This window comes from Catharus ustulatus, chromosome 6 (assembly GCF_009819885.2).
Source record: "Catharus ustulatus isolate bCatUst1 chromosome 6, bCatUst1.pri.v2, whole genome shotgun sequence".
Classification (NCBI taxonomy): domain Eukaryota; kingdom Metazoa; phylum Chordata; class Aves; order Passeriformes; family Turdidae; genus Catharus; species Catharus ustulatus.
The window spans coordinates 33,585,133-33,610,139 of NC_046226.1; the positions used below are offsets into that span (position 1 = coordinate 33,585,133).

Below are 25,007 nucleotides of genomic sequence, written 5' to 3' on the forward strand. Positions count from 1 at the left end.
TATGTGTAGCAGAGTGAAGTATATGTACAGGGTTATACGGCTATAAAGGAGGTACATATACTCCCATAGACGTATGTACTCCTGCACCTCTGTGGGTGTTTGTAGGTGTATTTATATTCACACATGGACCGGATCCAGCCGCACACACGCGGCCGTCTGAGCCGACCCCGCTCCCTCACGGACCCCAGCGTCCGCACAGGGGGCGGAGCTTCGGCGGGAGCCAATCAGAGCCTCGCGAGGCACGAACAAGGGGAGGGGCTGGCACGTGGGGCGGGGAGTGGGCGTGGTTAGCGGGGCGGGGCTTGCGCTGCCCGGGCTCCCGCGGCGGCGTCAGGCGCCCCAAACAAACATGGCGGTTTATTTACATTCCGCCCCGGCTCGGCCAATGGGCGGGCGCCTTGCCCGCGTGCCCGGCCGGCGGCGCGGTCAGCTGAGGCGGTGCCCAAGATGGCGGCGGCGGGGGGCGGCGGTGCCGGGGCGGTGCTGTAGAGCCTGCCGGGGCCGCGCCCTGCCCCGCCAGGGAGCGCGGCATCGCCTTAGCGTGTGTCACCCCGTCCCGGGTCATCCTCTCGTCCTGGGAAGATGTATTCTTTTGGCAACGAAGAAGCGGACTCTCTGGAGCGTCTCTTCGGGTTTTTCTGTGAGTGCGTGCGGCGTGGGCACTGGGAGCTTGCACAGGCCTGCGTGCCCCAGCTGAGCCAGTGGCACGGGGACGGCTCCGAGAAGGTGGAGGCAATTCTTGAGGCTCTGGTAACTTGTCCCGTGGGAGTAAGGTAAGTAAGGTACTGCTCTGGTTCCGTAGTCTTGGATGTGAAATGGCGAGGAGCAATTAGCTTAGTGTTGGCTGTGGGAGACAGGTAGAACCAGGGAGGTAGCGCTTCAGTGCTGAGCTGTCTTGTGATGCTGTTGTCTGAACTTTGATGTCTTATCCCTGACCAAGAATGTAACAGGCTCCCTATCCCACCAGGATAACAAGTTGTGTTCATTTACGTAGCTGACATGGTGATTGATACTTAAAACTACCTGGAAGTATTTCAGAACTGATTTTATTAGATTTTACTGACGGAAAAGGACCATGTCCTGCAATTGCATTTCTTTGACTCTGAGCTTCGGTTAATTTAGAAGTGATCCACCAAGATCAGTGGTGCACTTATTTAAAATGTTATCTTATTTCCAACTCTTGAAAAATCTCCTAATTGCTAAAACTGCAATTTTAAATAGTTCAAATTATGCTGTTGAGTTCTTGTTTCTCTCGCACTGTGTTTTGGAATGGCATCAGTTTTACTCAATCCCAATTACTTTTTATCTCTTACTTTTTCTTTTTTCAGTTAGGTATATATGAAGGGTGATTTTCCAGCGCTTCAGGGAACATTGGTATTTCCCCTGTCTAACCAGATGATCGTACTTCTTCGCATTAAAGTTTTCATAACTTTGTTTCAGTAAAGGTTCTAAGAAACAATTTACGATGACAGCAGCTGAAGGAGTCTGGAGGAAGGTGTTTTCGTGGTTAGATGAATATGGCTGACAGCTGCATGAGACACAAGAATTTTCAGTCTCTTGGTCTTTAATAACTGGACAATCACATTTAAAGGCTTTAGATAGTAGTGCTGAGATTTTTAAAGGACAGGAAACTATATTGTCCTTTCTCCTTTTCCTAGTTCCGTTGACAGTACTGAATATGTTCGTAGCTCTGTAGGCTTTTGGGATGTTGGACTACTGGAGCACGTGGAATGCTGATGGAAATTAGAAGGATTTTTTGTTTAATTAGTACATTGCTTCACTTTTAATTTGGATATAGAGCTGCATTTGGGCTGCTTTGACCTAAAATTTAGTTTCATTTTTTTGGTAGATATAGGCAGAACAGGAAATAGCACTGTTTGGCAAGTGGTCACATTTCAGTGAAATCTGCTGAAGCGCTCAAAGAGAGCTATACAGACTGAACTTTGGACCAGAACTAGATTTTTTTGTTTTGAGGAACTATACCAGTAGTATTTAGCCAATCTAAAAGCAGTTATTTGCACAGCAGAAATCACTGAATTGATGTGCATCAACACAAATATTCTGTTTTCTTTGCTTTTTTTCCTGTGTCTTTGGCTACTTCTCTTTGTTTTTATCGTGCTTACTCAAAGAAATACAAAATCAAAATGACCTCTGGATCTTAGAGATACAGACAACCTTGTCTAATCCACTGTATATGCTTCTTGCTTTTGTAGATGGGGACAGAACTCTAGCCCATGGAGAACTGCGTGGCTGTGGCTTCTTGTGCTGAAAAAATGGCTTGCCAGGAATCAGGTACAGAAACGTCTTGATGATTTCCAAATGCACTTTATAGCTCTGTCTTCAAGTGCAGAATGTCTCCCTAGTTGCTTTTTAAAATGTAGCTTTCCCATGTTTCATGGCATTAAGTTCTCAGGGTATCTGGAGATATGCACTGCTTTTGCATTTAACAAATTTATCAAGAAAGAAATGTAATATTCACACTGAAGATAAAAACTGGGATTTTTAAAAAAGATATTAGAAGTTAACATTTTAGCTTTTCATATTCATATGAATGAAAATCATGAGTGTATCAACTTCTGCATTTGTGTAGCACCTCTCTTACATTAAAGATTAAATAGCTCAGGCATCAGACAATTCTTTATAAGCTTTAGATGGTGAGGGATGTGCATACTTATTTTTAAAAGTCATTTGTCCTTGACACTACTTAGACTTGCATTTTTTCTTTACATTCTGAGAAACTGACCGTTTTATGACTCTTGACAAGGTCTCTGTTTCCAAATGTATGGATAAGTAAAATGAACTGGTGTGAGAGCAGAACCTGACTGGAATAGCCTTTAATTGAGGATTAGGTTACTTCAGAGAGATATTTCAGTCTGCCTCAAAGTTGTGATGAAATAGCTCTGATTATGTTTATGTGCTAATGTAAATAAAAGTTTTATTGACTAATGTATTTTCTATTCTTATATGTTTTCAGAAAACTGTACCAGTTGTTCTTCAGAGAGAAACTGAATTTTTATTGTTCTTGGAAGAACTACAGAAAGATATCTCTGAGGAAGTCCTAAAGGTGAGCTACTTTATGCCCTATTTCTTCCTGTTCTGTAGTATGTCCAGCTTCATCAGATTGAAGTTAATGCTTCCTGCTAACTGCCTGAGATGTTAATGTGTTATTAATCTTCTAGGCAACTGAGAGAGAGTGCAATTCAGATTCCTTTGTGAAGTTAATCCAATGTGCCTGCAAGTGATTTCTCTGGCTAGAGTGGAGGCTGCAGGCAGGCGAGGATCAGGTTTTTCTACATGCCTTTTCTAGCACACATCAGTCCTGACTGCAGCTGCTTACCACAGTCTTCAATCCACAGACACCTGTAGTTATCATAAACCTTCAACCCGCTGTGAGCCAAAATAAACTGTAGTCAGTTAAGCACATTTAAAAAGTATGTGTATTTTCTTTTTCTTTCTTCAGAGATCTTAATTTTCATCTCCTATGCACCCCTTTTCCTCCTTTCTGAAGGTTTTCTGGATACTCTACTATTACTGCTGACATTGCCTAGGGATTGGTATGACATGTGTTCTGAGGTCTAGGATCCATTTTCCATTACTAATTAAAAGATGCAGGCTGATTTATTTGAGAAGTATGTGGAAATATGTAAAAATGGATTTATATGAAAAGCAAGTATAGGGCGGAATATCAGAGAAGTTACTAACTGTAGAACTGTCCTAATTTGATGTTAGTTACAACAGATTCAGATCTGATGTGGTGTGTGAAATGTCATAAGATGTTGCTTCTAGTCCTATAGATTCTAACTCCTTAAAGATAATCTTTTTCAGTTTGTCTGTTTTTAAGAGGAAAGTGAAAATTTACTATATTCAAGGGCTATTTCAACTTAAGGAAAGTTGTTCAGTATTTCACTAAGGATACAGAATTAGCAATTACAGGATGAAAACATGCAAGGTGAACTTGAATGTTGATTAAAATAATTCTACCTGAAGTCTGTTAATGAATAATGAAATCTGTGTGTGTTACTGCCTCACCTCCGAGGTCATGAATGATTCCACTGTTGTCCACACTGTCCACCAGTGTTGCACAGAAACATGAGACTCAAAAATCTTGTATCTTTGTCACTGTTTCTGTCAGAGGCATGTTGGTAGGTAGAGTTACATTTTGATCCAGCAAATAATATTTTTAAAAAAGGGTATTGTGGACTTGCTTTTTCTTCTCATTTTTTGTGCACACCAACTACCTCTCTCCTATGTAATCTCTGAGGTGTACCTTTGAGCCAAGTGCAGCACTCACATAATTCCAGGAGTGCCAAAAGTGCTACTTGAGTGCTGTTCAGCTGGCTTGTCCCTCATCTTCCCAGCTAATTAGGCTAATTGGGAATTTTTGTTTATTGTTTTCCTGTTCCCAGTTCTGAAATTGTAAGTTTGCATCTGATAGGTAGAAAAATTATTGGTGCTTAAGAAAAGTCTGTGAGATGGCTTCTGAATCTGTTGATCAGCTTTAATCAGATTTGAAAAGTTGAGAGGATTATATAGTTGATAGATAGGTGGTACAAATCTGGAAAAGTAGGATAAAAAAACCCCCCACCAGTCATTATGCTCTTATCACCTATGGAGATAGTTACATTAGGATGTTGGTTAGAGGTAGAATATTGCAGTACTTCAGCCATTCCATAGGAACTGCTATGGTTCCTTGCTTATATATGTTCCCTATAGTGTACTTGTGTTTTACAGGACTCTTTGTATTTTGTTACATATTCAGGCATATCCACTCTTCTAGGAAAGATATTGGACAAGGTGGACCATTAGTAATGGATTTCTTAGGTAGTATGGTGTTTCCAAATTGATTTATCTGCTTGCTTTCAAGTTTCTCCTATTTTTTTAAATAATTCATGTCGTATATTAATTTAGTCTAAAAGGCTTATTACTCTCTTGTCATTTCCCTACCAGGAACTGTTTGAAGCATTTGAGTGCATGCAGAACAAGCACATCACAGAGAGCAAAAGAAGAGAAGACTGTTCTCACAAATTCAGTTTGGATGTTGTTTCAGCTCTCCGGAAGCTTTTGCTACGGGCTCCCCAGAGGGCAAAAGCCCTGCTGGAGTTCTTCCAGGGGGAACAAGGCACACACAGCTCCTCACTCCAGCAATATCGCTCTCTGCAAAACATCTTTGTTGAGTTTCTTTGTGACTCCTTGAAATCTCTGCAGAGGCTTCAGAGCGGTCCTGAGCTTTCAGCTGAACTAGATCAAAGAGAACTGGTAGATACAATTTATGCTGCTCTCAGTATAGTGACTTTTGAGGTGGAGCATCAAGCAGATGAAATAAAGCACTTATTCAGGGAGCTCTTGGATGTGTGCTGGGCTGAGGGGAGCCCACTGAGGGAAGAGAAGCTACTAAACTGTATGCTGAGGAAACAGAGCCATGGCCTGCTAAGCCTCTATAGCAGTGTTCTCACGGAAAGAACAAGAGAAAAGTTTTTGTTGTCAAAATCAATACATAAAGGTTTGTTTCACTTTTTACTTTGTACTAATCTCCTATTTAACAAAACCATTAAGGCATTAAACAGACAAGTAGGCAAGAACTCAGGCAATGCTCTTGCTAAGGTGCGTTAACAAATCATGGAGTCTTTAGAAAGATGATGCTGAAATGATCCTTAAAGCAAGGAATTGGCATAGGAGCACTGGTTCTCCCCGCTACGTTTCTGCACTCTATGCTGTGTTTTGGGATCCCTGCCTTGTTGGGCTATATTTTAATCTGCTTAGCATTTCTCTTGATGAAAATCTTTCTTGTAGCTAGAAGTTTGATACTCCATATGTATACAGGTTTTATTTGTTCATCTCCAACTCAGGGTCATTTGTGTTGGAGTATGTTCCATTTCTGGCCAGTAACAGTTCAATCACTTCAGTAATCCCAAAATGTTCAAACCCCTTAATACTGGAAAAGAAAACTTATGAAAGTGGAAGGAGCTGTGGAGAAGGGTGATGCCTCAGCAGGAGAGAAGAAGCATTTCAATTGCCTACTCACTTGCCAGAGCCCAGCTGTTAGTTTTGTACCAACCATGACTTCACGGCCTCTGTCTAGCTCCCTCTGACTGGTATATTTAGTTGTAACTCAATGATCATGATGGTCCCTTCCAGCTCAGTGTATTCTGTGATTCTGTGTGGATCTCAGCTGAAGCTGAATGCCCGGTGAAGTGGCAAGGAGGGAAAAGCTAGACTTCTTTCATTCAGAGATGGCTGAAGGGAAGTTCAGGCTAGTGTGGCAGACTCTAGAAATTTTGATAATAGCTGCAGTTAGTACTTCCTCATGGAGAAAGAGAAATGGAGATCCACACACCTTCACTCTGATGGGGAGTAGTTTGGGTCTCACTTTGCACAGATCTGAGAAGTTCCCATGCTGGACAAGTCTTTGCTAAGATCCTGCAAAGTAGCACAGTGTCTCAAGCACAAGTGAGAATTTGTGCAACTCACAGATAAGGGTATGCATGGGTAAAGAAAGGCAGTGTGACCTGAGTTGGTGCAAACAGCATGTGTGCTATGCAGGCTTTTGCCGTGTTAATGATTGTCAATACAGTTTTTCTGGTTTGCTATCTGACCTCAATCAACTTTCTTTGCTTGGTCTTCCTGTTACCTGTTGAAGAGTCTTAGCTAGTAACATGTAACAGCTGGTTACAGTTGGTGCCTGAGAAATATTGAGTGTTTCTCAGTTTAAAATAATAGCACTTATGCTTCTCTCAAAGGTACCCCTCTCTACTGGAAGGTAATCTTGTTGTGATGTTTTTAGGTTCATCTGAGCAGCTGGATACAGAGCGAACTGTGATGAGTTTGTTCTCGGATCCCAAAGAAACTCCTTCTTGGAAGACAGTCTATTTCTACTGCTTGAGCAGCAGCAAGCACTTTCTGGAACAGATTCTGGTACAACCATAAAATCATTAACAGGGCAACCCAATGGAGACTAAAGTCAGTGTCTGTGTTGAACATATCTCGGTGGTGCACAGAAGCATTTTGTATTCAAATAGTGTTTGCCAGGGATGATGACTAATAGGAACAAGGAGGTGACAGTGATAACACCCCTACTTGCAGCAGTGCAATGAACATAAAACTGCTGGTGAGATTTTTGGAAAAGCTCATCTGCATGCAGACTGAAGTTTAAATCTTCAGGGTTTAAGAAGTCACAATTTCTGATTGTAGTTTTATTGGATACTCCATTTACCTCATTACCTTGAACTTGTTGCTTTTTGGTGCTGATAGACTTGGGCCAGTGAGACTAGTTTACATGGTAAAATTTATGGTGAAAATAGTCTGTTGTGAATTAATTGATTTTTATGTAGGTACATAGATAGAAGAAATAGAATCCATGCAGGTGGTCACTGTTAAAGTGTGAGGTTTTAAGGTTGAGCATATTTCAAATTTTGTGTGATGTGCTTGTAGAAGTCTTTTGACTGATATCCTTGGTAAAGATGTGATGAATAGAAGAAATGCCAAGAAAATGTAGAGTGGAATGTGAGCTCTGCAGTAAGCATTTGTAATGGTGTTTTTTCCCTCAAGACATCTTTACTGATGAGTATCTTGATGGCTTGGACAGCATAAGTTTAGGGAAGTTCCAGGTGCAGAACTTCACTATTTTAGTAAAGTTAATATTGAAATGACTACTTGCTTATATAGTCTGCCAGGCATTATGGGTCTGCACATTTTGGAAAAATTAATACTTCTTTCTTTTGTTTTCTAGGTGACTGCGTTAGCTTTGCTAAAAAGAGAAGACTACTCAGGCCTGAAGAGCTTGTTGAGGAGAGAATTCAACCCTCTGAGCCGCCTCTTGGTGTTGTTAGGGTGGACTCACTGCCAAAGCTTGGAATCAGCAAAAACATTGCTATGGACTCTACACAAAACTCAGGTAAATCAGCAGAAAGCAAGTGGCAGTATCCCAGTCTGAATCCAGATAATGCAATTTGTTTGCAAAAAAAGTAAAACCAGGGAGTTTTCAGTGAGAATATCAGTCTTCCTCAAAATGGAATTAAAAAAGCCAAGATATTACAGTCGTATATAGTAACATTTGGGACACTTGTCTTTATTCTTATTTCTTGGCTGTGAAGACAGTATGACTGCAAAGAAGACTCTGAAAGTTTCTCTTGAATAAACTCAAAAACAGCCTCTGCTGTTAACTTGAACAGCATAGAGAGAAAAAACAGCAATGGTTGTTGATTAGTTTTGAAAAGAGTTGGGGCATCTTTCTTTCTTTCGTGTAATTTCCTCCAGTGAGTCATCCTTGGGTCGTGACTAATTCAGGCCTGAGTTTAACAACAGAGTAGCTTGGAAATTCCCCATACTCATTCTCAAAGCAAAATGATAAATGCCAAGAGCTGTGAGAAGAATATCCACCTTGTTTGGGGTGGTCTTCATCTGTACAGATAAGACAGGGTTCCAGCTCTGAAGGTGTAGTTGCCCTACAGATGATGCCTGCTGGCTGGCTTAGATGTCAGAGGTGGGGAGACAAGGAGCCTTGTACTGGTGTGTTGCCGTGCTGACCTAAGCTGGTATTGCCTTAAGGGAGTTACTGTCTGTTGATAATACACCGAAAGTCCATTCAGTAGCTTCTGCAAAGTTAAACTCTTAGATCTGATTTTAGCAGGCAGTCACTGTAGTAGAAAAGCATGTGGGAAAGGAGAATAACCATCTGCTACCCAATATGTCTTCTTTCTATTACAAGATCAGTTCTAGAAATTAGCTTTGGACTGTTACTAAGAAGCATGAATTTGCATTTTATGAACTACTCTTGAAAAGGGATATAGCCACCTTTCTATGGTCTGTAGATGTGTCAAGGTGAGGCTGACTTTTATGTTCTGTCAGAATAGCTCTCCTTTGCTGACTTTGTAATAAATCTGACAGTTTTCTGTATTTGAAATTTATTACTAGGTAAAGAAGTCTTGCAAACATGCATGTGTGACACCAACTTGGTTCTGCTGTCTGGCTGGGGGATTTGTTGTAAAGTGATTCTTTTATTTGTCTTTCCATTTAGGATCTGTGCAATGATTCAATATTGAAAGATTTTTGTGATGGGCTGTGGGCTCATGTGGAAGTTCTTGAATGGTGCATGCAGCAAAACAGGTAAAATGAACAGAAGGACTTTCTCCAAACTGTGTTCCCAATTCTACCTGTTAGGTTAGCTTATGCATGCAAATAGAGAAGGTATTATTTTCTTGGCTAATCATCTAATAGTGACTGTATATACAAGCTCTCTAAATTTCTCATGGGCTGCAGTTATGCTCTTTGTTTTCCTTTTTAATTTCAGTAGTTTGGTTCAATCAGAATTAGGGTGGGAGTTTTATCTTTAAATGTGGCTGAGACTTAAATCTGTGCCACCTCTTTGTTCTCTCTTGCAGTATTACTGTCCCAAGGAAGGTTCTGTTGCAACACTTGCACAGTCTGGATTGCCACACTGCGGTATACTCTCTGCATCATCTCACTAATCTTCTGGCACTGAATGAAGATGATGTTATTGAGCTTCTTCAAAAAGTTCCTGCTAAAGACCAGCAGATGCAGGGTAAATATGTAGGGTTGTGAGAATTCAGGAGGCTCAGAATCTATTGAGTATGTTCAGTACTTTTGCTAGGATTTGTTGTCTTGACCTGCTTCTGTAATTGTGGAAGATACCAGTTACCAGCTGTTTTGTGGAAGAAATCTAGAGAGCATGTGGAAATTATTTTAGAAACCTTTTAGGGAGTAAATTGTCTTTCAAGAAGAGTTGTGAGATCTCTTTGGTCTCACAAGGGTAGATCTCTGAAAGAGCTTTTCAAGATGTTAACAAGACTTTGCACATGCTTGTGATATATGCTGCTCATTGTAACTTCTGTATTTTGTAATACCTTTAGTTTGAAGAGGAAGTGTATGGTTTGTATTTCAGTGCACTTTAATTGAAAATCAAAGAACAAAACCAGATGAGATTGACAATACCTTGTACTGCATCTTCATTTTTGAAAGAGATAAAAAGTGTTTTTTTAAAAATTCTAATATTGACTGTTACCAAATTTAAATTTAGTATTTAAACCAGTAAGACTTAGCTACGGCCCGTGTTTACATCACTCCTGCCTCACTTCTCTCATCTTTGCATGTTCCACTTCGGTGCCTAAAATACCTGCCAGCTACTGAACACATCAGATCACTTACAAGTGACTCTCTTTGGACACTGTTTTGATTGCAGCCTGTGTCCAGGTTCAGCTGCTGCAATTTTAAAGCTGTTTTCTGATAAGGCCTCTTAATAATGATACAGAAGCTCTATTTTCCTGCTTGTACTAGAACCTAAGAAGCGACAGTGTTTATTTTCTAAATATTTCTCTTATGTTTCTGAATTTGCACGTGTGTAATTTCAACCTGGGTTGCATGGAGAGCTCTCAGTGGTGGATCCTGTACAGATTTTTCCAGATTGCCTAGTGGGAAGCAGGTTTCTCTCCTTCCATATCATGCTGTTGTGATGTTGGTTTCTATTCCTACTTTTACAGGTTTTGGTGTTAAAGTTATCATGACACTTGTCTTGAATAATCTTAAAAGATGTAGGAATTGAGACTCCATATAGATCCTTATTTTCAGTGTCCTGCTTTCTGAAATTGTTTTGTTGTTGCTGGTGTTGTGGGATTTTTTAATCAGTTCTTACATTTTAATTATTTTCTGCTTAAATTCTGTCAAAGCCTTTCAAAAGCAGGAAGAGTCAGTCCCATCATATCTGCTGGGAGCTGCATGACTGTGGCAAAAGAACTCTAGCTGCCATTTATCTTCTTTTATTTATGTTGCATTTATTTATGGAGATAATTAATGGAAGACAAGTCCTCCTTCTCTTTTCAATCCAGCAATTATTGCAGAATACAGATGATTTTATAAATGCAGCTTAATAGAATCTCCTTTAAAATAATCTATTTTGAGCCTTAAAGGGAAGAGAGGAGTCATAAACTTCTGTTTTGTCAGATGTAGTAGTGTTAACAGCCCTTTTCCTCCCATCACCCCACATGCTTCCCCCTCTTCCCCTTCTTTTTAGTATGTGTCTGGCAGCTGCAGTAGTGAAACCAGAGTAGTGGTACTGGTAAGCAGTTGAGTCCAGGCTGTGCATAGCACTGCTTTTGATCAGTCATGATGAGCAGCAATTTCCTCATGAATTGCAGTATTGAAGAAGAAGGTGTTAGTATTTCTGGCATAGGAAAAACAGTGCTGTTAGTTGAAGGATTGTTCTTCAGTATTAGTACAAGGAGAAGGATTGGTGTAGGTACAAATACTGACACAGACTCACTGCATCTAAGTTTATCCACGTACGAGGCAAAAGGCTATTAAGCTTACTTTTGATTATCAGTATCTGTCTTATAGTATCTCCAGCTAACTATTTCTCTTTTCCAGAGTATTGTATTTATCAGATCTCTGGCTTTACCTGCCTGAAGTCCTTTTAAGACATTGGTATTGAGAGCTATTTGGTTTTTTACATGTTAGTGTAGAGCTTCTGGGCAACAGTAAAATTTCAACGGCCATTTGGGTTCTGCAGAGGATTCATACTTGGATATCTCCTCAGTTCTGTCTGCTGTCTGCATTATATTTTCCATCACTGTCACTGTTTAGCATGACAGTGATAGGGAATAACTATTTCCAGTGTCCTTTAGTTTTGGCTGCTCTGTAGCTTTCAGAAGAGTTCAGACTGGTGCTTTTCATTGCAATCGTGCTCAAACTTTGTGGAGGACAGTGCTGGAACAGTTTTTAAGTTAAGTAATTTTATTCAGTTCCAGAATTTGGATGTGGACATTGTCAGTACATTGTACTTTGTACCAGTGCTTGGTGTTAAAAAAATAATTTGGCTAATATTTTTCCTGCATGACATCAGGTAGATGGACAACCCACCACTTGCATAAGAATACAGGACAGTGGATTTCAAGCAATAATTTAACACTGTGTGTGGTTGTCAGGGCTTTTTTCTTTCTTTGTTGTGGGGTTCTTTTAACCTTTTTATAGCAGATGGATAATTCATCTAAACTCAGCATAACCGAATATATGACACTATATTGTGTTCCTGAGTGGAGGGGATGATGATGGTTTGATTTTTACAATTTACTGCTCTCCTGTTCTGTTGTTCTAAGAAGGGATCATGTCTCTGGCATGTGATACTGTTCATCAAAAAAAAAGCCCAAAGGGGAGGAGAAGTGGGTACAGTACTTCTCTAGTTTGCCTTTATCATAAATATGTGAAGGAAGCTGTGGGACTGTACTTCTTTAATCAGTTGCAGATTGTATTTGATCTATTGTGTCAGCCACTGTGAATCAACCATGGTATCTATTTACTGGTACAAATCTGAAGAGCTGGTGGTACTCCATTCTTGCTACAGTCATAGCCTGTCTACACTGTTTCCCTACTCATCTACTGTGTACTAGAACACAGAAATCTAAGATGCTGAAATGAAGCAGGATTTACCCCTCTGCTGTAAATGCAGCAGTACAGCTTAACCATGCAGTGCTAAAGAGAGTCATTGTGAGGGATTTTGATCATTCCGTGCTGTAGCCAGGTCCTGTTACACAAGTTCACAGAAAGTTTTCTTTTTAGAGGGGGATCCAGACCTGACTTTTCTGTGCCCATCTGTTGTGGGTTGGGTTGTTTGGGCTTTTTTTCTAAAAGTAACAGTGAGATGAATCAAAACTGAGACAAAAACAGCAGTGGGGAAGAAAGACTGGATAAATATTGCTGTGCAGGAGCTGCAGGAGAAAATTAACTTGTTTTCTTGTTTGCCTCCTACCCCCTCCCTGCCCTGATTTCCCTCCACAGCAGCCACACTCCCTAACACCCTGAGTCAGCAGCGCAACCTGGCACTCTTCCGAGCGTTCTGTGCCATGAAGTATGCGATCTATGCTCTCTGTGTGAATTCACACAGGCATGCCAAATGCAAGGATTGTGTGCACAGCCTTCTTGGTGATATCCCTGAGGATGCAACTTCTGGAGAACCAGCAGGTGATTGGCCTCCTTTCTTAGATTTAGTGTGCTTCTCCAGCCAGTTGCTGGGCTCTGAATTATCACTTAGTATTGGGATAATGTTGTACATATGGTATTTTATTCAGTGGGCTATGGATGCTTTGCAAGCAAGTATAATGGTATTTCTTTGAGGTGTTGTTATCTTTAGTAATAATAGATATGAATAAGCTACCGGCCTTGTTTTAAAACATTTAAGGTAATTGTACAAAAAATATAGTGCTAAAAGGAATTGATACTAGATATAGGATCATAGTGAGATAATTTTGGAAGAGATTATGATTTCCCAGAGCTAAAACTGATTTAATATCTAGAATGGGTGTAATCTGAATTTGCATATCATTGAACAATTGATAATTGTCACTGCCCAGAGGGAGTGGGCATTACTACCTTTATAAATGAAAAATGCTGGACATATATTTACTTGGCTTTTGGAGGAATGATTGGGTCTGAGCCACTGGGCTAGTTCCCTCTTCTGGGATTTTCCCAAAAGGCACAAGTTGGAGCAAGGCATCCCTGAAAAATGTAGTAAATGTTCTTTATTTTTGTTTTTAATTGTACAGATTGCTCTTCAGTATTTTCTCAGTACATTGTAAAGTGCCAGCAGTTCTTAAGGAGTGTTCCGATTCCTCTGCGCCTGGAGGTTTTGGAAAATATTTTCTCCTTGCTTTTTGTTTCCTATAATGACCTCTATACTGAGACTCCTCTACCTGAGGACTATGCAGAGGATGAAGACCTTGACAAAAAGAGTGGAACTCTGAATGTAGAAGGTAGTGCCAGTCGGCAATCTTCCACCTCACAAAGTCCACAGCACCTAACAGAGGCTGAAAAAAAATCAGAGAAGCATCTGCTGGCTGCACAAACAATTCACACAGATACTCGAGATCTTAGTGACTCCATGTTAGATGGCAAAAGCTGTGAAGCCTCCAAACCAAGCTATCTGGATCTGAAACACTTTACCAGTGGTGTTACTGGGTTTTTAGTGGATGATGTAGCCATGGAGGCCTTCCTCACATTGCTGCTCAACCACCTGGAAGAAATTCAGAGTTCTCTCCCGTGGGACTCCAGTAATGTGCTTCGTGAAGAGCTGGAACTTGTTGAGTGCTTGAATCTTTCTGCAAGCAGAGATGCCTTTGGCAGTCGAGTGTTGCAGTTTTCCAAATACCTTTCTGAAGCTCACTGGAGATACAAGGTGGTGATGAGTAACAGAAATGCAGGTAGGCTTTGTATTTGGCACTTTCTGATATGTTACAGCTGTCCAGACAGTGATCTCAAGATTAAATTCTGTGAACATCTTACCGAGGAAGCACATTTTGGCAGATACTGGGAGAGTGGCCTGGTTCTTAAAACCATTTTCCAACAGAACTGATCTTTATTCTAATCAGAAACTTTAGGTCTATTTCTCTTTTCCCTTCCCTTTGTGGATGTACTGCTTCTGTTTCCCTTTATCTCACCCCTTTGTCACAAGTCACACTGGAGTGATGTGAAGGGACATGGTGGTGCTGGATCCTGTGCAAGCCAAATAGTCTCAGCTTGTTCATGGCCAATGTTGATTTAGCCTTGTCTGGAAACATGTTAGGAACATGTATCAAAGAAAGTTGTACTATTCTGGATGGTTGTTTAAGTAGCTGAGCAGCGCACTCAGGAACTGTTTCCCACCCTTCTCCATAGCCCATAACTTGTTAGCCCTGCTGCTATGAGATTTTGTCTTGTATCATGTGTAGCTTATTGTGCATCTCAGACCCTGTAAGCTCCATGTTCCAAGAAAGACTTCACAATCTCGACCTTAAGTAGTGCAAGTTTCCAAACTTGTGTTCAACTGTTTGTCAAGTCTCCCTCTATAAAACTATTTGGTAATGTTTTTGTTTAAATATTTCACAGAACATCAGAATGCAGCCTCCAGGAGATACTGCTCTTTAATCAGGTGCTCCAGCTTTAAGAAACGAAGTAGATATCGGAGGTACAAGATAGGTGGGTTTAAAAAGTGACTTGGAGAAGACACTTCTGAAATGTGCATAATTTTGCTGAGCTCATTGCTGAATGCAATTAGATTTCATGGCCTAGGAGTAAAGTTCTAGATTTATTTCCTATAATTTTCTGAGTGGTTTGAAGTGTCTTAGTCCAGTTCCACTTGGATTGAGGTTGTTCTCTAAAGCTGACCTGCACAAATAACTTCTTCCATACATAGTCTGATTGGGGGCAGGGGAGAACTTCAACTGCAGTACTAATTTTTTTCTTTCTCCACTATGTCCTATGGCTATAAACCTACATTTGGTATGTTTTCACTCCTCTTGTGGTATTATCTAGGATATGAATTAACAGGAATCTATGGCATAAATTGACAGCCTTAGGAGAAAGTTGTACTCCTCACCTTTTTTCTATTTAGCCTTTGAAAGTCATGTCTGATTTTGGAGTGGCATGTTCCAAAATAAGAAACTTTAAAGTATCTGACGTGAGTCGCTGATGGGCCACCCTAACATAGTCTCTAGCCCCAAATTTTCTTCAAATCAGCAGTTTCTGCATTTATCTTAGATGTCAATGGTGGCTCATTTATTCTTGACGATCCCTTGAGGTTGCCTAATCTGTTACTTGCAGCAGGTTTTAATTACCTTGTCTAGTAAAAGTGCATTTAATGTGGTGATTTTGATTTGTTTCCATTTTAGATGGGAAAGAGGGAACTTCCAGTCCATCATTAGAAAGCACAAGTAGTGAGCTAAGCACCAGTACCTCAGGTATTTAGCCAAAAAAATAGAATTTCTTTGTCTTTTCAATGTGCATGATGAAGAATTTGCTTGGTTAATGTGAATTACTGCTGTGTGCAGGACAGAATTATATCTTTTTGTTTCTCAGTGCTCCCATTTTGGATGACTCTGTTCTAGTCGCATAGCCCATGTGTCTTCTAGAATAAGAAAATTAGATTTTTCTTGATATCTTTGGCTTCTGCAAACCATCAAAAAAACTAATGAACTGATAGTCATGTAAGCTAAAACATGTTTAGGCATGCTGGACTGATCTATTAAGTCAGATGCTTTAGACTTCTCCCTTTATCAATATTGAACCAGTCCTAGCACTGTGTGTGTGTTATGTAGCTGCTGAAAAGTGTTACGTGGGAATGAGACCCAAACTGCAAATTCTGACCAAATAGTAAAACGTTATGAGAATTTTTAACAGGATGTTTATGTTGACCTCTACCCTAAAACTTGCTTCCAACTGTGCTCCTATATTTTTGTGTTAAATATGTGAAATGCTTTTATCTGGTAGGTGGCTGTTATTTGATGAAATGTGTTTTCCCTAATAGTATATTGATTAATTCTGTCTTGCAGAGGGAAGTACTAGTAGTGTGTCTGGCTTGAGTGATTTGGAAAGCAGAGCAAGACCACATCAGCGGAACTCCCTCATTCCTATGATGCTTTCCCCACCAGAATCACTGTTAGTTTCTTGTATTTTGAGAGGAAACTTTGTGGAAGCCCACCAGGTAAATAAGATGCATGTATTTCGATTTTTGAATGAAATAGAAAAATATTTCTTCTGCATTTAGCAAACATAGAGCTTCTAAGTGAAAGAATCACTTTAGATATAGAAACAAGTGGAAGGAACAAAAATCATGGATGCAGGGTTTTTTCTGCCTTGTTGTTTAAAAATGCTTTCTCTAGACCTGGGTTCTCAAAGCATGCAAATGTTTGATGAGAGCTAGTCAAGCATAGTGTTCCAACTGACTGAAGAACACACTGACTTCACTCATGTGAAGTCTCATGAGGAAGCAGCATCTGAACTGCTTTATTTAATAAGTTTTTCAAAACCATGACCCTTTCTACTAGTAACCCTGGTAGAAACATGCAAAGGTGTTCCTTACCCAGAGCAGTGATTGCTTTCATTTGAAGGAGGTATATTTTGAGATCAAATTTGTGTTATTGAAAACAGGCAGAAAGACTTGAAAATTGACTGTGTGTTTGTGATTCTTTGCTCCCTCACAGCTGTGCACACCTTTCTCTATGGGGCTTTTGAGCTGATGCACTTAAAAAATCTTGAGGTGCATCAGTGAGTGGATCTTCTCTCAAAAGCTGTGATCTAGCTGAGTTTCAGATAGACATACTAAAGCAGTTCATATCACTTAAGCATTGCATTAACATCAGGTTACTACTCAGCCAATTACAGTAATTTCACGACCATAAGGCGCACCGGACTATAAAGTGCACCTCCTGGGAGTCGGCAAAATTCGCAACTTTGTAGATCACATAAGGCGCACGGGACTATAGGGTGCACTTTTTTTTTTGCAGCGAGGCTCCACCCCCAGCTCCCCCTGCGCGGTTGCTGGCCAAGGCCCCGCCTCAACCCGGCAACCATAGTCAAAAGGGTGCGCCTTGTAGTCATGAAATTACTGTAGTTCTCGATTCCAAGCATGCCACCTCATCTTTTCCCTACTTACAGGGCCAAAGGAGCATTTTGTTTTGCTTTGTTGCCTTGATTTTCAGTATCACCAATGGTAAAGCGTTCAAGCTTGGTTTGTGTTCTGTTGTTGGTTTAATAATAGGAACTTGTGTGGCTCTGCTTAGCTACTCTGTTTAAATTTTGAGAAGGCATTCCTTAATAAGAATCTATTTGAAAATAGTCTACTTTAGAGGCAAACTGGATAGATACCTCTCATTATTGAAACTGTGAAGAATCATTCCAAAAGGTGTGGGTCATGAAAATTAATTCAACCCTACTCCTGCAGCAAATAATATGTAAGCTTTATAATAATAATTGAAAAACATCTCTGAGGGCCTTTTTTTAGGCATTTAAAACTCTCTAGGAGAAAACCCCACCATTTCAGCCTGTTGTATTTGTGGGGACGTTTTTCAGTTAAAGTATTTATTTTATTCCTTTGTCTCCTCTAAAGCTTCCCCCTAAGCTCTTTGACCTTTGAAAACTTCATTTGATATGCTCTGGAAATACATCTGTTGTTATTTTTGAAAGGTGGTTTTGATGTTTAATTTGGAGACTTCCCCTTGCTATGGTGAATTGGTTTTCATGGAGCGTTACCAAGAGGCAGTACGAGAAATGGCAAGAGTGGAGCACAATATTGAGAATCAAGCATCAGAAGGCACTGGAGGCATCCGGAAATCTGGCAGTGGCCGTTCAACACTGCAAGCTATTGGGAATGCAGCAGCAGCTGGTAAGCAATGGGTTTTTTGAGTTCTCACAAAGGGCTGGAGAGAAGTGCAAAATACAAGAAAGCAACTGGAATACTGTCAAAAGGAGTGTAGTCTTTGTTCAGAAGGGTGAGTGGTGGTTCTTTGAGTTAGAAAGAGACTAGGAATGCTGAGATTTTGTTGTTGATTCCCAGTTAGTTGCACCCATTCTACAGTAATTGATTGGTCCATGAAGCAGGCCACCTATTATTTTCTATAAGGATTAAAAAATAGTTACCCATTACAGGATCTGATCTAATGATGCTGTTAACCAGTGATTGTGTGTTTTTGATGACACATATAGGTATGGTATTTTATTCCATCTCGGATGTTACTGATAAATTGCTTGCAACTTCTGGAAGTCTTGCCCCTACTCTTCAAGAAAATTTCTGGCTCAGGAGCATCCAGCTGGAGCATACTGATCCTCTACGAGAAGTCCTTGAGGACCTCAACCCTTCTGCAATGGCAGCATTTGACCTAGCTTGTACTCAGTGCCATCTTTGGAAGACATGCAAGCAGCTTCTGGAGACAGCAGAAAGAAGGCTCTACAACAGCCTTGAGACTCGGGGTAGGCTTTTGGTTTTTATGTTTATCAGTATGGGCCAGGAATCAGAAGATGCCTCTCTATGCTGTGTTGTTCATACTAACAAGTCTTAATTAAAGCTCAATTTTTACTTTCATGTTAGTGTCTCTTTTTTCCACTCCTAACTTTGATTTTGTCTCCCTTTGCACAATGACTCTTCCAGGCCACCGACCTGACTTTGTTGTACTGCACTCTGAAGGTGTAAGGGGGTTTCCAGCAGTTCTCCAGCAAATAAGTAAAATTCTCAACTATTCCTGCACATCACAAGGTCAATCCAGACCAGGTAGTATGCTTTGCTGATAACGCTTTCTCTTGAAATGTGCTTAAATCAAATTATTGTCTTCTGTTGGAATGTAAATTTGAATTTTTCATTTTTAGCTTAGTATTTATAACAAAAAAGGCAAGGGGGACCCTTGCTCAATTCTGAATAATCTGAAATGTTCTAGTTTTCTGTATTATAATACACTTCTTGTTTTGTGGGCCTTCTTCTATGCAGAAGTACTTGTGGCTTTGTTATAGTTGCTGTTTCTTTCTCCCTCTTTGTAGAGGTGTCAGATGAGAAAATAGGGAGTCATTTTCGATGCAGTATTGTAGACCTCCTACAAACTTGCTACCCTGCCTTGACTGAAGAAAGTATTACTAAAGAAATTGTTCTATTACAAAACCTGGATCATATCCTAGAAGCACTGACTTGTGTTGAACGTTCTGTGGGTGAGTTATTTTTGTGAACATAAAGACTGATTGATATATGGATCTAAATTTTTGCTTTGGCCTTTCCAGGCAGCATTAAATCTCTTAGTAATGTTCTTTGACATATGCACAAACATATATTTTAAAAATCATAAATGCAAAGGGTAATTTTTTTCTGTAATTCTTAAATTTGTTTTCAGAGCTAAAATTCTGAGCTTGTCAGAGATATTATTTACCCTATTTCTATACAGTCCTAGCATGGAATTCTTTTAAGTGTGTTTTAACATGGTACCTTATAGATAATTAGATTCTTACTCTTGCTTTTTTCTCTTTTTTTTGGTAACAAAATGGAGATAAACTTAAAAACCTTTGTATTATCCTAATACCTTTCAATTTTCATAGGACTGTCATAAAACCTCTCATTTTTTCCACAGTTACTTTTTCTTACAGCTCTCTTCATTATGTAACACTGGTGTTTCTCTTCTATTCACCAAATTTCTAAATGGCTTTTCGGTGTTCTTAAAATATTTAATAGGAAAAATTTAGGAGAACTCTAAGAGCTAAATGTTATGGAGCTCAAGGATTTGTCAGCACCTGTGTTTGAGAATAAATGTTAATGACACAGAACTAGATATATTTTAGGTCTACCTTAATGTAGTTTCAACTTGTCAGAACTATGGTTACTAATTTAGATGAACTATAGTTTTATTCTGCTGTGAAAATTTCTCTTGCTTTCCATTGGATTATAATGCTTATAGTAAAAATTTCCCTTGCTTGTAGTTAAATTACAATGCTTATCCTGAGACCTATAATTGCAGAGAGGAAATAAAGCTAAAGCATTTCTCTCTCTTTCTTCCCCACATCCCTTCTTGACATTTAATCCTTGAATCTTGGATATACATCCATTCCCTTAAACCAGACTCTAAAGGGAGCCTGCTTGGCACCTTGGTGGAGCAGGGCTCTCTCAAACCGACGGAACTGGAGAAGCACATGGTTTGGAATCAAACACAGCTCCTGCTGAGAACTCTTGACCAGCATGCCCAAACCATGCCAGAGAACAGCAGGCACACGAACTTTGTGAAGACCTTCCTTGACTACATCACTACGCTGGCTGCTGTGGTGTTACGAAGCTTGAATGCAGAGCTAGGTAAGGGGTTTCTGCTGGAAAATCTGAGCCTCATTGAAGATACTCAGACTGTGTAGTCTGGCCTAATTCTGGAAATTAATTGTGCAAAAATGCTTCTTCGCCAAATGTATCTACTACCTGTGCTTTTCATTTAAACTGATTATTACTTGTGTTTTGTTGGTTTTTTTTAATTTCATAACACCTAGGCCACATAAACAGTTCACATAAAAATAGTCAGTGGGAAAATGAGAACAGAAATGCTAACTACAGATCCAGACTCTGCACTCCACTCCATTTATAGTGGTGGCAAAACAAACAGACCTTGATAGTCAAAAATTCTTAGCACTACCCCTGTAAGGAAAGATTGATTTTTGCATCCAACGGATCAGAATACTGTATAATTTACAGCTCCCTTAGAGGCAGCAAGCACCCTACTGCTCCACAGGGATAAGAAAAGCATGTGTAGAAGGCCATGCAGAGATAATGAGGCAGAATTTTTTTATAGAATCTGCAGATGATGTTGGTCCATGAAAAGGAATGTACCGTCAGCAAATAAAGCTGTCAGAAGAGCAGAACAATTCACTGTGCTAGGAGTAAAAATGCTTCTCTGTGTTTTAAAGTTGACACTAATTGAACTGCACTAATTTAAAATACCACAGTACTGATTTCAGGGAATGTCTTCCCAAGAGGATAGAAGAAAAGGGCAAAGATCTGTTTGTAGACATGCTGGTTCAGCTCAGGTCACTGCCATGCCAACCATAACTTCTGCACAGACATGATTTAGTCCTCACTGACTAACTGCCAAAGCCAGAAAGTGCACAAAAATACTCAAAGGCTGGGGTGAGTTTGGGGGAAATGTTACTGTATTGGAAGATGAAAGGAAAAGGTAAATTTAAGAGAAGGTGTCCAAAGTTACTTGACATAACGCAGTAGTGGATACAAATGCTTTCAAGCAGTAATGGCCAGGGTTTCACTCCTTTGTAAAAGTACCTGTACACCTCTGAGTTCCCTCTGCCCTTGTTAACTGACTTTGATAGAGCATGGACTCACCAATCTACATCCGGGGACTCATCAGAAAATAGTTCTGCATGTTTTCTACTTCTCACCACAAATACGTATTTTGAAGTAGAGTTGCTAAATTATTCGAGCCTAGATTTTGCTTAAAGGCTGAAGAATCTCTACTCTACCTGTGTTGGTAATATAGCCAACATAATATTGCTAAGATTGAGAGGCATATCGTAATCACAAATGCTTTTCAATTTATTCTGGATTCTACCGTACTAATGGGAATTTAGAACTCTGTGAATTTAGTCAAAGTGGTTTAAACTCAGGGCCTTAAAATTTATATTCCTAAATAAAAGCTGGTTAGTGTATTCAGCTAATGTGTTTGTATTTTAATAAATATTCTGGTGTTTTTTCCCTAAGATGTATCTGCAGAAGTGAAAGTGGGAAACCCTTTCATACTGTTACAGCAGAGTCCAACTCAGCTGCTTTCCCAGCTTGTTTTTGAGAGACAAGTTCATCCTGACAGGTCAGTACTTTTCAGATTATGTACTCCTGTAGGTTATTTTGGTATTGGTGACTTTTACCTTAGCCGTGATTAAGTTCTGTGGCTCCTTATCGCAGGTGGTACAGCCTGGTGTGTCCCACCAGCTGATCACTAGGTGCTGCAAGGATTGGTGTGCAGGGAGGAGTGCCTTCTCCATCAACCTAAAGATTTTTGATTGGGAGAACAGTGGCTCCATATTTTTAACAATTGCTATCTGTTGTGAAGTGAGAGTGAAATTATGTGGATTTTTTTTTAGCTGTGTGACAGTTCAGAGGAGTGCACTTGCAGCTTGTCAATGTAATACAATAATGTAGGCAATTAGGTTTTTTTTTAGAATACTGGGCATGACTCTTGTCCTGGTCTACAGGTAAACTGGATAATCTAGACTCCTTCCATTGCCTCTAGTGAATTAAGTTGGCATGGAAACTGTCTGATTTGATGAGGTAGCTTTTAAAAAGATGAGTGCTAATGGTGAGCTATTTTAGTAGCTTGCATTTAGGTAAAAGTCAGTGTTTGAGGAGTAAGTTCCTTTTCTGTAAAGGAATGGCAGCATAAGCTCTGAGTTAAAATAGTATGTAATCTTCTTTTGTATGTAGCTGTGAAGAATATTGTGTTCTCAAGGCATTTGGAAGATTTATGAAAATATGTAATTATAAAGTACCTTTTATATGTGCTGGGTAAGCTGGTTCTGTTTTCAATCTACAGACTTGCTTCTCTCTTGGCTAAAGAAGAGTTGAACCTAAATGTGCAGCAAGTCATTGTTAACTCTTGCTGTGAGCCACTGTCCTTGTGCAGTGCAAGGCAAAGCAGCCAGGCAAAGTCTCTTCTGACAAACATCAGCAACTTGACACACCAGTGTGCCTGCCACTGCCTGCTAGATGTTGAAATACCTATTCACAATCCTGAAGTGACCCCTGAAGATAGCTCTACTCAGGCCTCATCCTCTCTGAATGACTTGGGCCAGCACACACTGACTGCCTCCTCCTTGGACTTCCTGAAATCTCAGTCAAAGCTAATGGCTACAGTAGCATGTCTAAGTGCATCTAATATACAGAAAGTTCACAAACCAGGTTTGTCTTGGATGGAATTTCGGGGCAAACGGGAGGTGCCCTTAGGCTTGGAACAGATTTCCAAGGAGTGTGAGACACTGTTGAAGGAGTTCCCAATATTGGAACGATTTCTTCTTGCTATGTTTGACCCACTTCGGAATCAAGATGAAGGTAGCAGTTTGTCTACTGTCTTCTCTGGCAAGGCATACATGTCTCTGGTTCTCCTGGGATTACATTCCACCACAGCTGTTAAAGTATTAATGGGAGTCTTTGAACAAGCTCTTGGGGCAAAGGATTGGGACAGAACTCTGAAGGTCTTGGATCTGTACAGTCAGGATGTGGAGGAAGTAGTCATTGTGAGGGATGCTGTGCTGAGCTGTGCAGCTACTGAAGGTAAGAAGGATTAAGTCAGGGTTTTTTTCCTCTTTTTTCCCCCTAATCTTTTTTTATTTTAATAAAGAATGCAGCCTGGATCAAGACATAGAAACCAAAGTAATGGTCCTTGGGCAAATCCAGAGAGAGAAATAGATAATTTTCCTTTCATCATCCTGAATTTGCTTTCTCTGACGGTATTGTTTCTGTTTCACAAATCATGTGAAACAGCAAAATCATGACAAATTTATAGAACTGGAATGCATATGTGGTGTTATTTTTGTGTGAAGAGCCGAATACATCAGGACACAGTAATCATTGTACTGCTAATGGAACATCTCTTACAGCAGTGTCATTGTCATGCATTGGATGATGTGATCTGTGAAAGGTGCATTTTGGATTCTGAATAGTATCTCATGCTAACTCTGGATGCTTCCCAAAAATTGATGCTTGGGATGACTCTTACAAAGATTTTTCAGCCCTGTCAGTGTTTCTTTTGTTGATGTGATCCAGCAAAGATAAGGATTTTGGTTTTTTTCCAAATTATAGAAACTGAATTTCAAATTAGTGCTTTGTTTCCTCCACAGATAAGGATGGTTGGCAATACTTGTTTCCAGTAAAAAATGCAGTGTTGAGAAGTAGATTGGCCCTGCGCTGTCTGGACAAGTGGCCCCTTGATGCCTGTTTGGAAATTCTAGCTTACTGCATTTCTGATCTGGGCATACCTCATGAACTAAAAGCCAATCTGCAGAGCAGGAGGAAAGAACTTCAGGTTTATCAAAAGGTACATAGTCATTCTTCAAGTAACCAGTGAGGTGAAATAGGAAGCAGGAAGCAAATGTTGCTTGCCCTCTGAAAAGCTTTAAGCCTTGGTTCTTTTTTGATCATGAGAGCTTTTCTAGTCTTATCCAAAACAGTTCATGTGCAGTACTGCAGTATCCAGTTAGCACTCAGCTTCCATCCTTCATAACTTTCCCACTCACCTATTAGCATTCAGGTCTGCAAACCTGTTTAGATATAAATGGTTGTGTGAATCTGATTGTTTTGCAAATTGTTTTCCACTCTATATAAATTCTAGAGCCTCTCAAAGCTTTCTATGACAGTTAATCATTTTACAGGTTTGAGAAATGTACAAGACTGGTGGTTTCCACTCTGTATAAATTCTAGAGCCTCTCAAAGCTTTCTATGGCAGTTAATCATTTTACAGGTTTGAGAAATGTATGAGACTGGTGGTCCAAGGAGCAAGTTTGTATTGCAGTCAGTTCTTCTAACTGCAGCATAGTGCAGATACCCAGGGTAAGTCAGACAGGCTGGCCTGGAGTTCAGCACAGACTGAAAAACCAAACAGCAAAATAAGGAGCCACCCCTGCTGAGTTCTGTCTGGTGGGAGTTCTGCTAACTGACAGTTCAGCTGTGTCTCTGTTTGTGCCAGCAACATCTGCATTAAACGTGTACTTTTACATCCATAATTATTGCCATCTCA

At 40.0% G+C, this 25,007-nt stretch overlaps 1 protein-coding gene across 5 annotated transcripts in view; it reads left to right on the forward strand.

Moving 5' to 3' along the window:
* The first annotated feature begins 463 nt into the window (after positions 1 to 463).
* ZFYVE26 (zinc finger FYVE-type containing 26) overlaps positions 464 to 25,007 on the forward strand; it is a 48,917-nt gene continuing 24,373 nt past the window's right edge. For 3 of the 5 annotated variants that reach the window (XM_033062502.1, XM_033062505.1, XM_033062504.1), the window contains exons 1-21: positions 464 to 773; positions 2,214 to 2,292; positions 2,975 to 3,064; positions 4,948 to 5,500; positions 6,782 to 6,912; positions 7,727 to 7,891; positions 9,014 to 9,102; positions 9,378 to 9,538; positions 12,784 to 12,966; positions 13,548 to 14,201; positions 14,866 to 14,955; positions 15,648 to 15,716; positions 16,308 to 16,459; positions 17,941 to 18,139; positions 18,460 to 18,723; positions 18,902 to 19,021; positions 19,285 to 19,449; positions 20,348 to 20,575; positions 21,980 to 22,085; positions 22,809 to 23,545; positions 24,112 to 24,308. In XM_033062502.1, the coding sequence (XP_032918393.1) occupies positions 583 to 773; positions 2,214 to 2,292; positions 2,975 to 3,064; positions 4,948 to 5,500; positions 6,782 to 6,912; positions 7,727 to 7,891; positions 9,014 to 9,102; positions 9,378 to 9,538; positions 12,784 to 12,966; positions 13,548 to 14,201; positions 14,866 to 14,955; positions 15,648 to 15,716; positions 16,308 to 16,459; positions 17,941 to 18,139; positions 18,460 to 18,723; positions 18,902 to 19,021; positions 19,285 to 19,449; positions 20,348 to 20,575; positions 21,980 to 22,085; positions 22,809 to 23,545; positions 24,112 to 24,308 (4,623 nt within the window). In that variant the 5' untranslated portion in view covers positions 464 to 582. The remainder of the gene's footprint in view (positions 774 to 2,213; positions 2,293 to 2,974; positions 3,065 to 4,947; positions 5,501 to 6,781; positions 6,913 to 7,726; positions 7,892 to 9,013; positions 9,103 to 9,377; positions 9,539 to 12,783; positions 12,967 to 13,547; positions 14,202 to 14,865; positions 14,956 to 15,647; positions 15,717 to 16,307; positions 16,460 to 17,940; positions 18,140 to 18,459; positions 18,724 to 18,901; positions 19,022 to 19,284; positions 19,450 to 20,347; positions 20,576 to 21,979; positions 22,086 to 22,808; positions 23,546 to 24,111; positions 24,309 to 25,007) is intronic. The other 2 variants (XM_033062503.1, XM_033062506.1) reach the window with 2 other exon arrangements.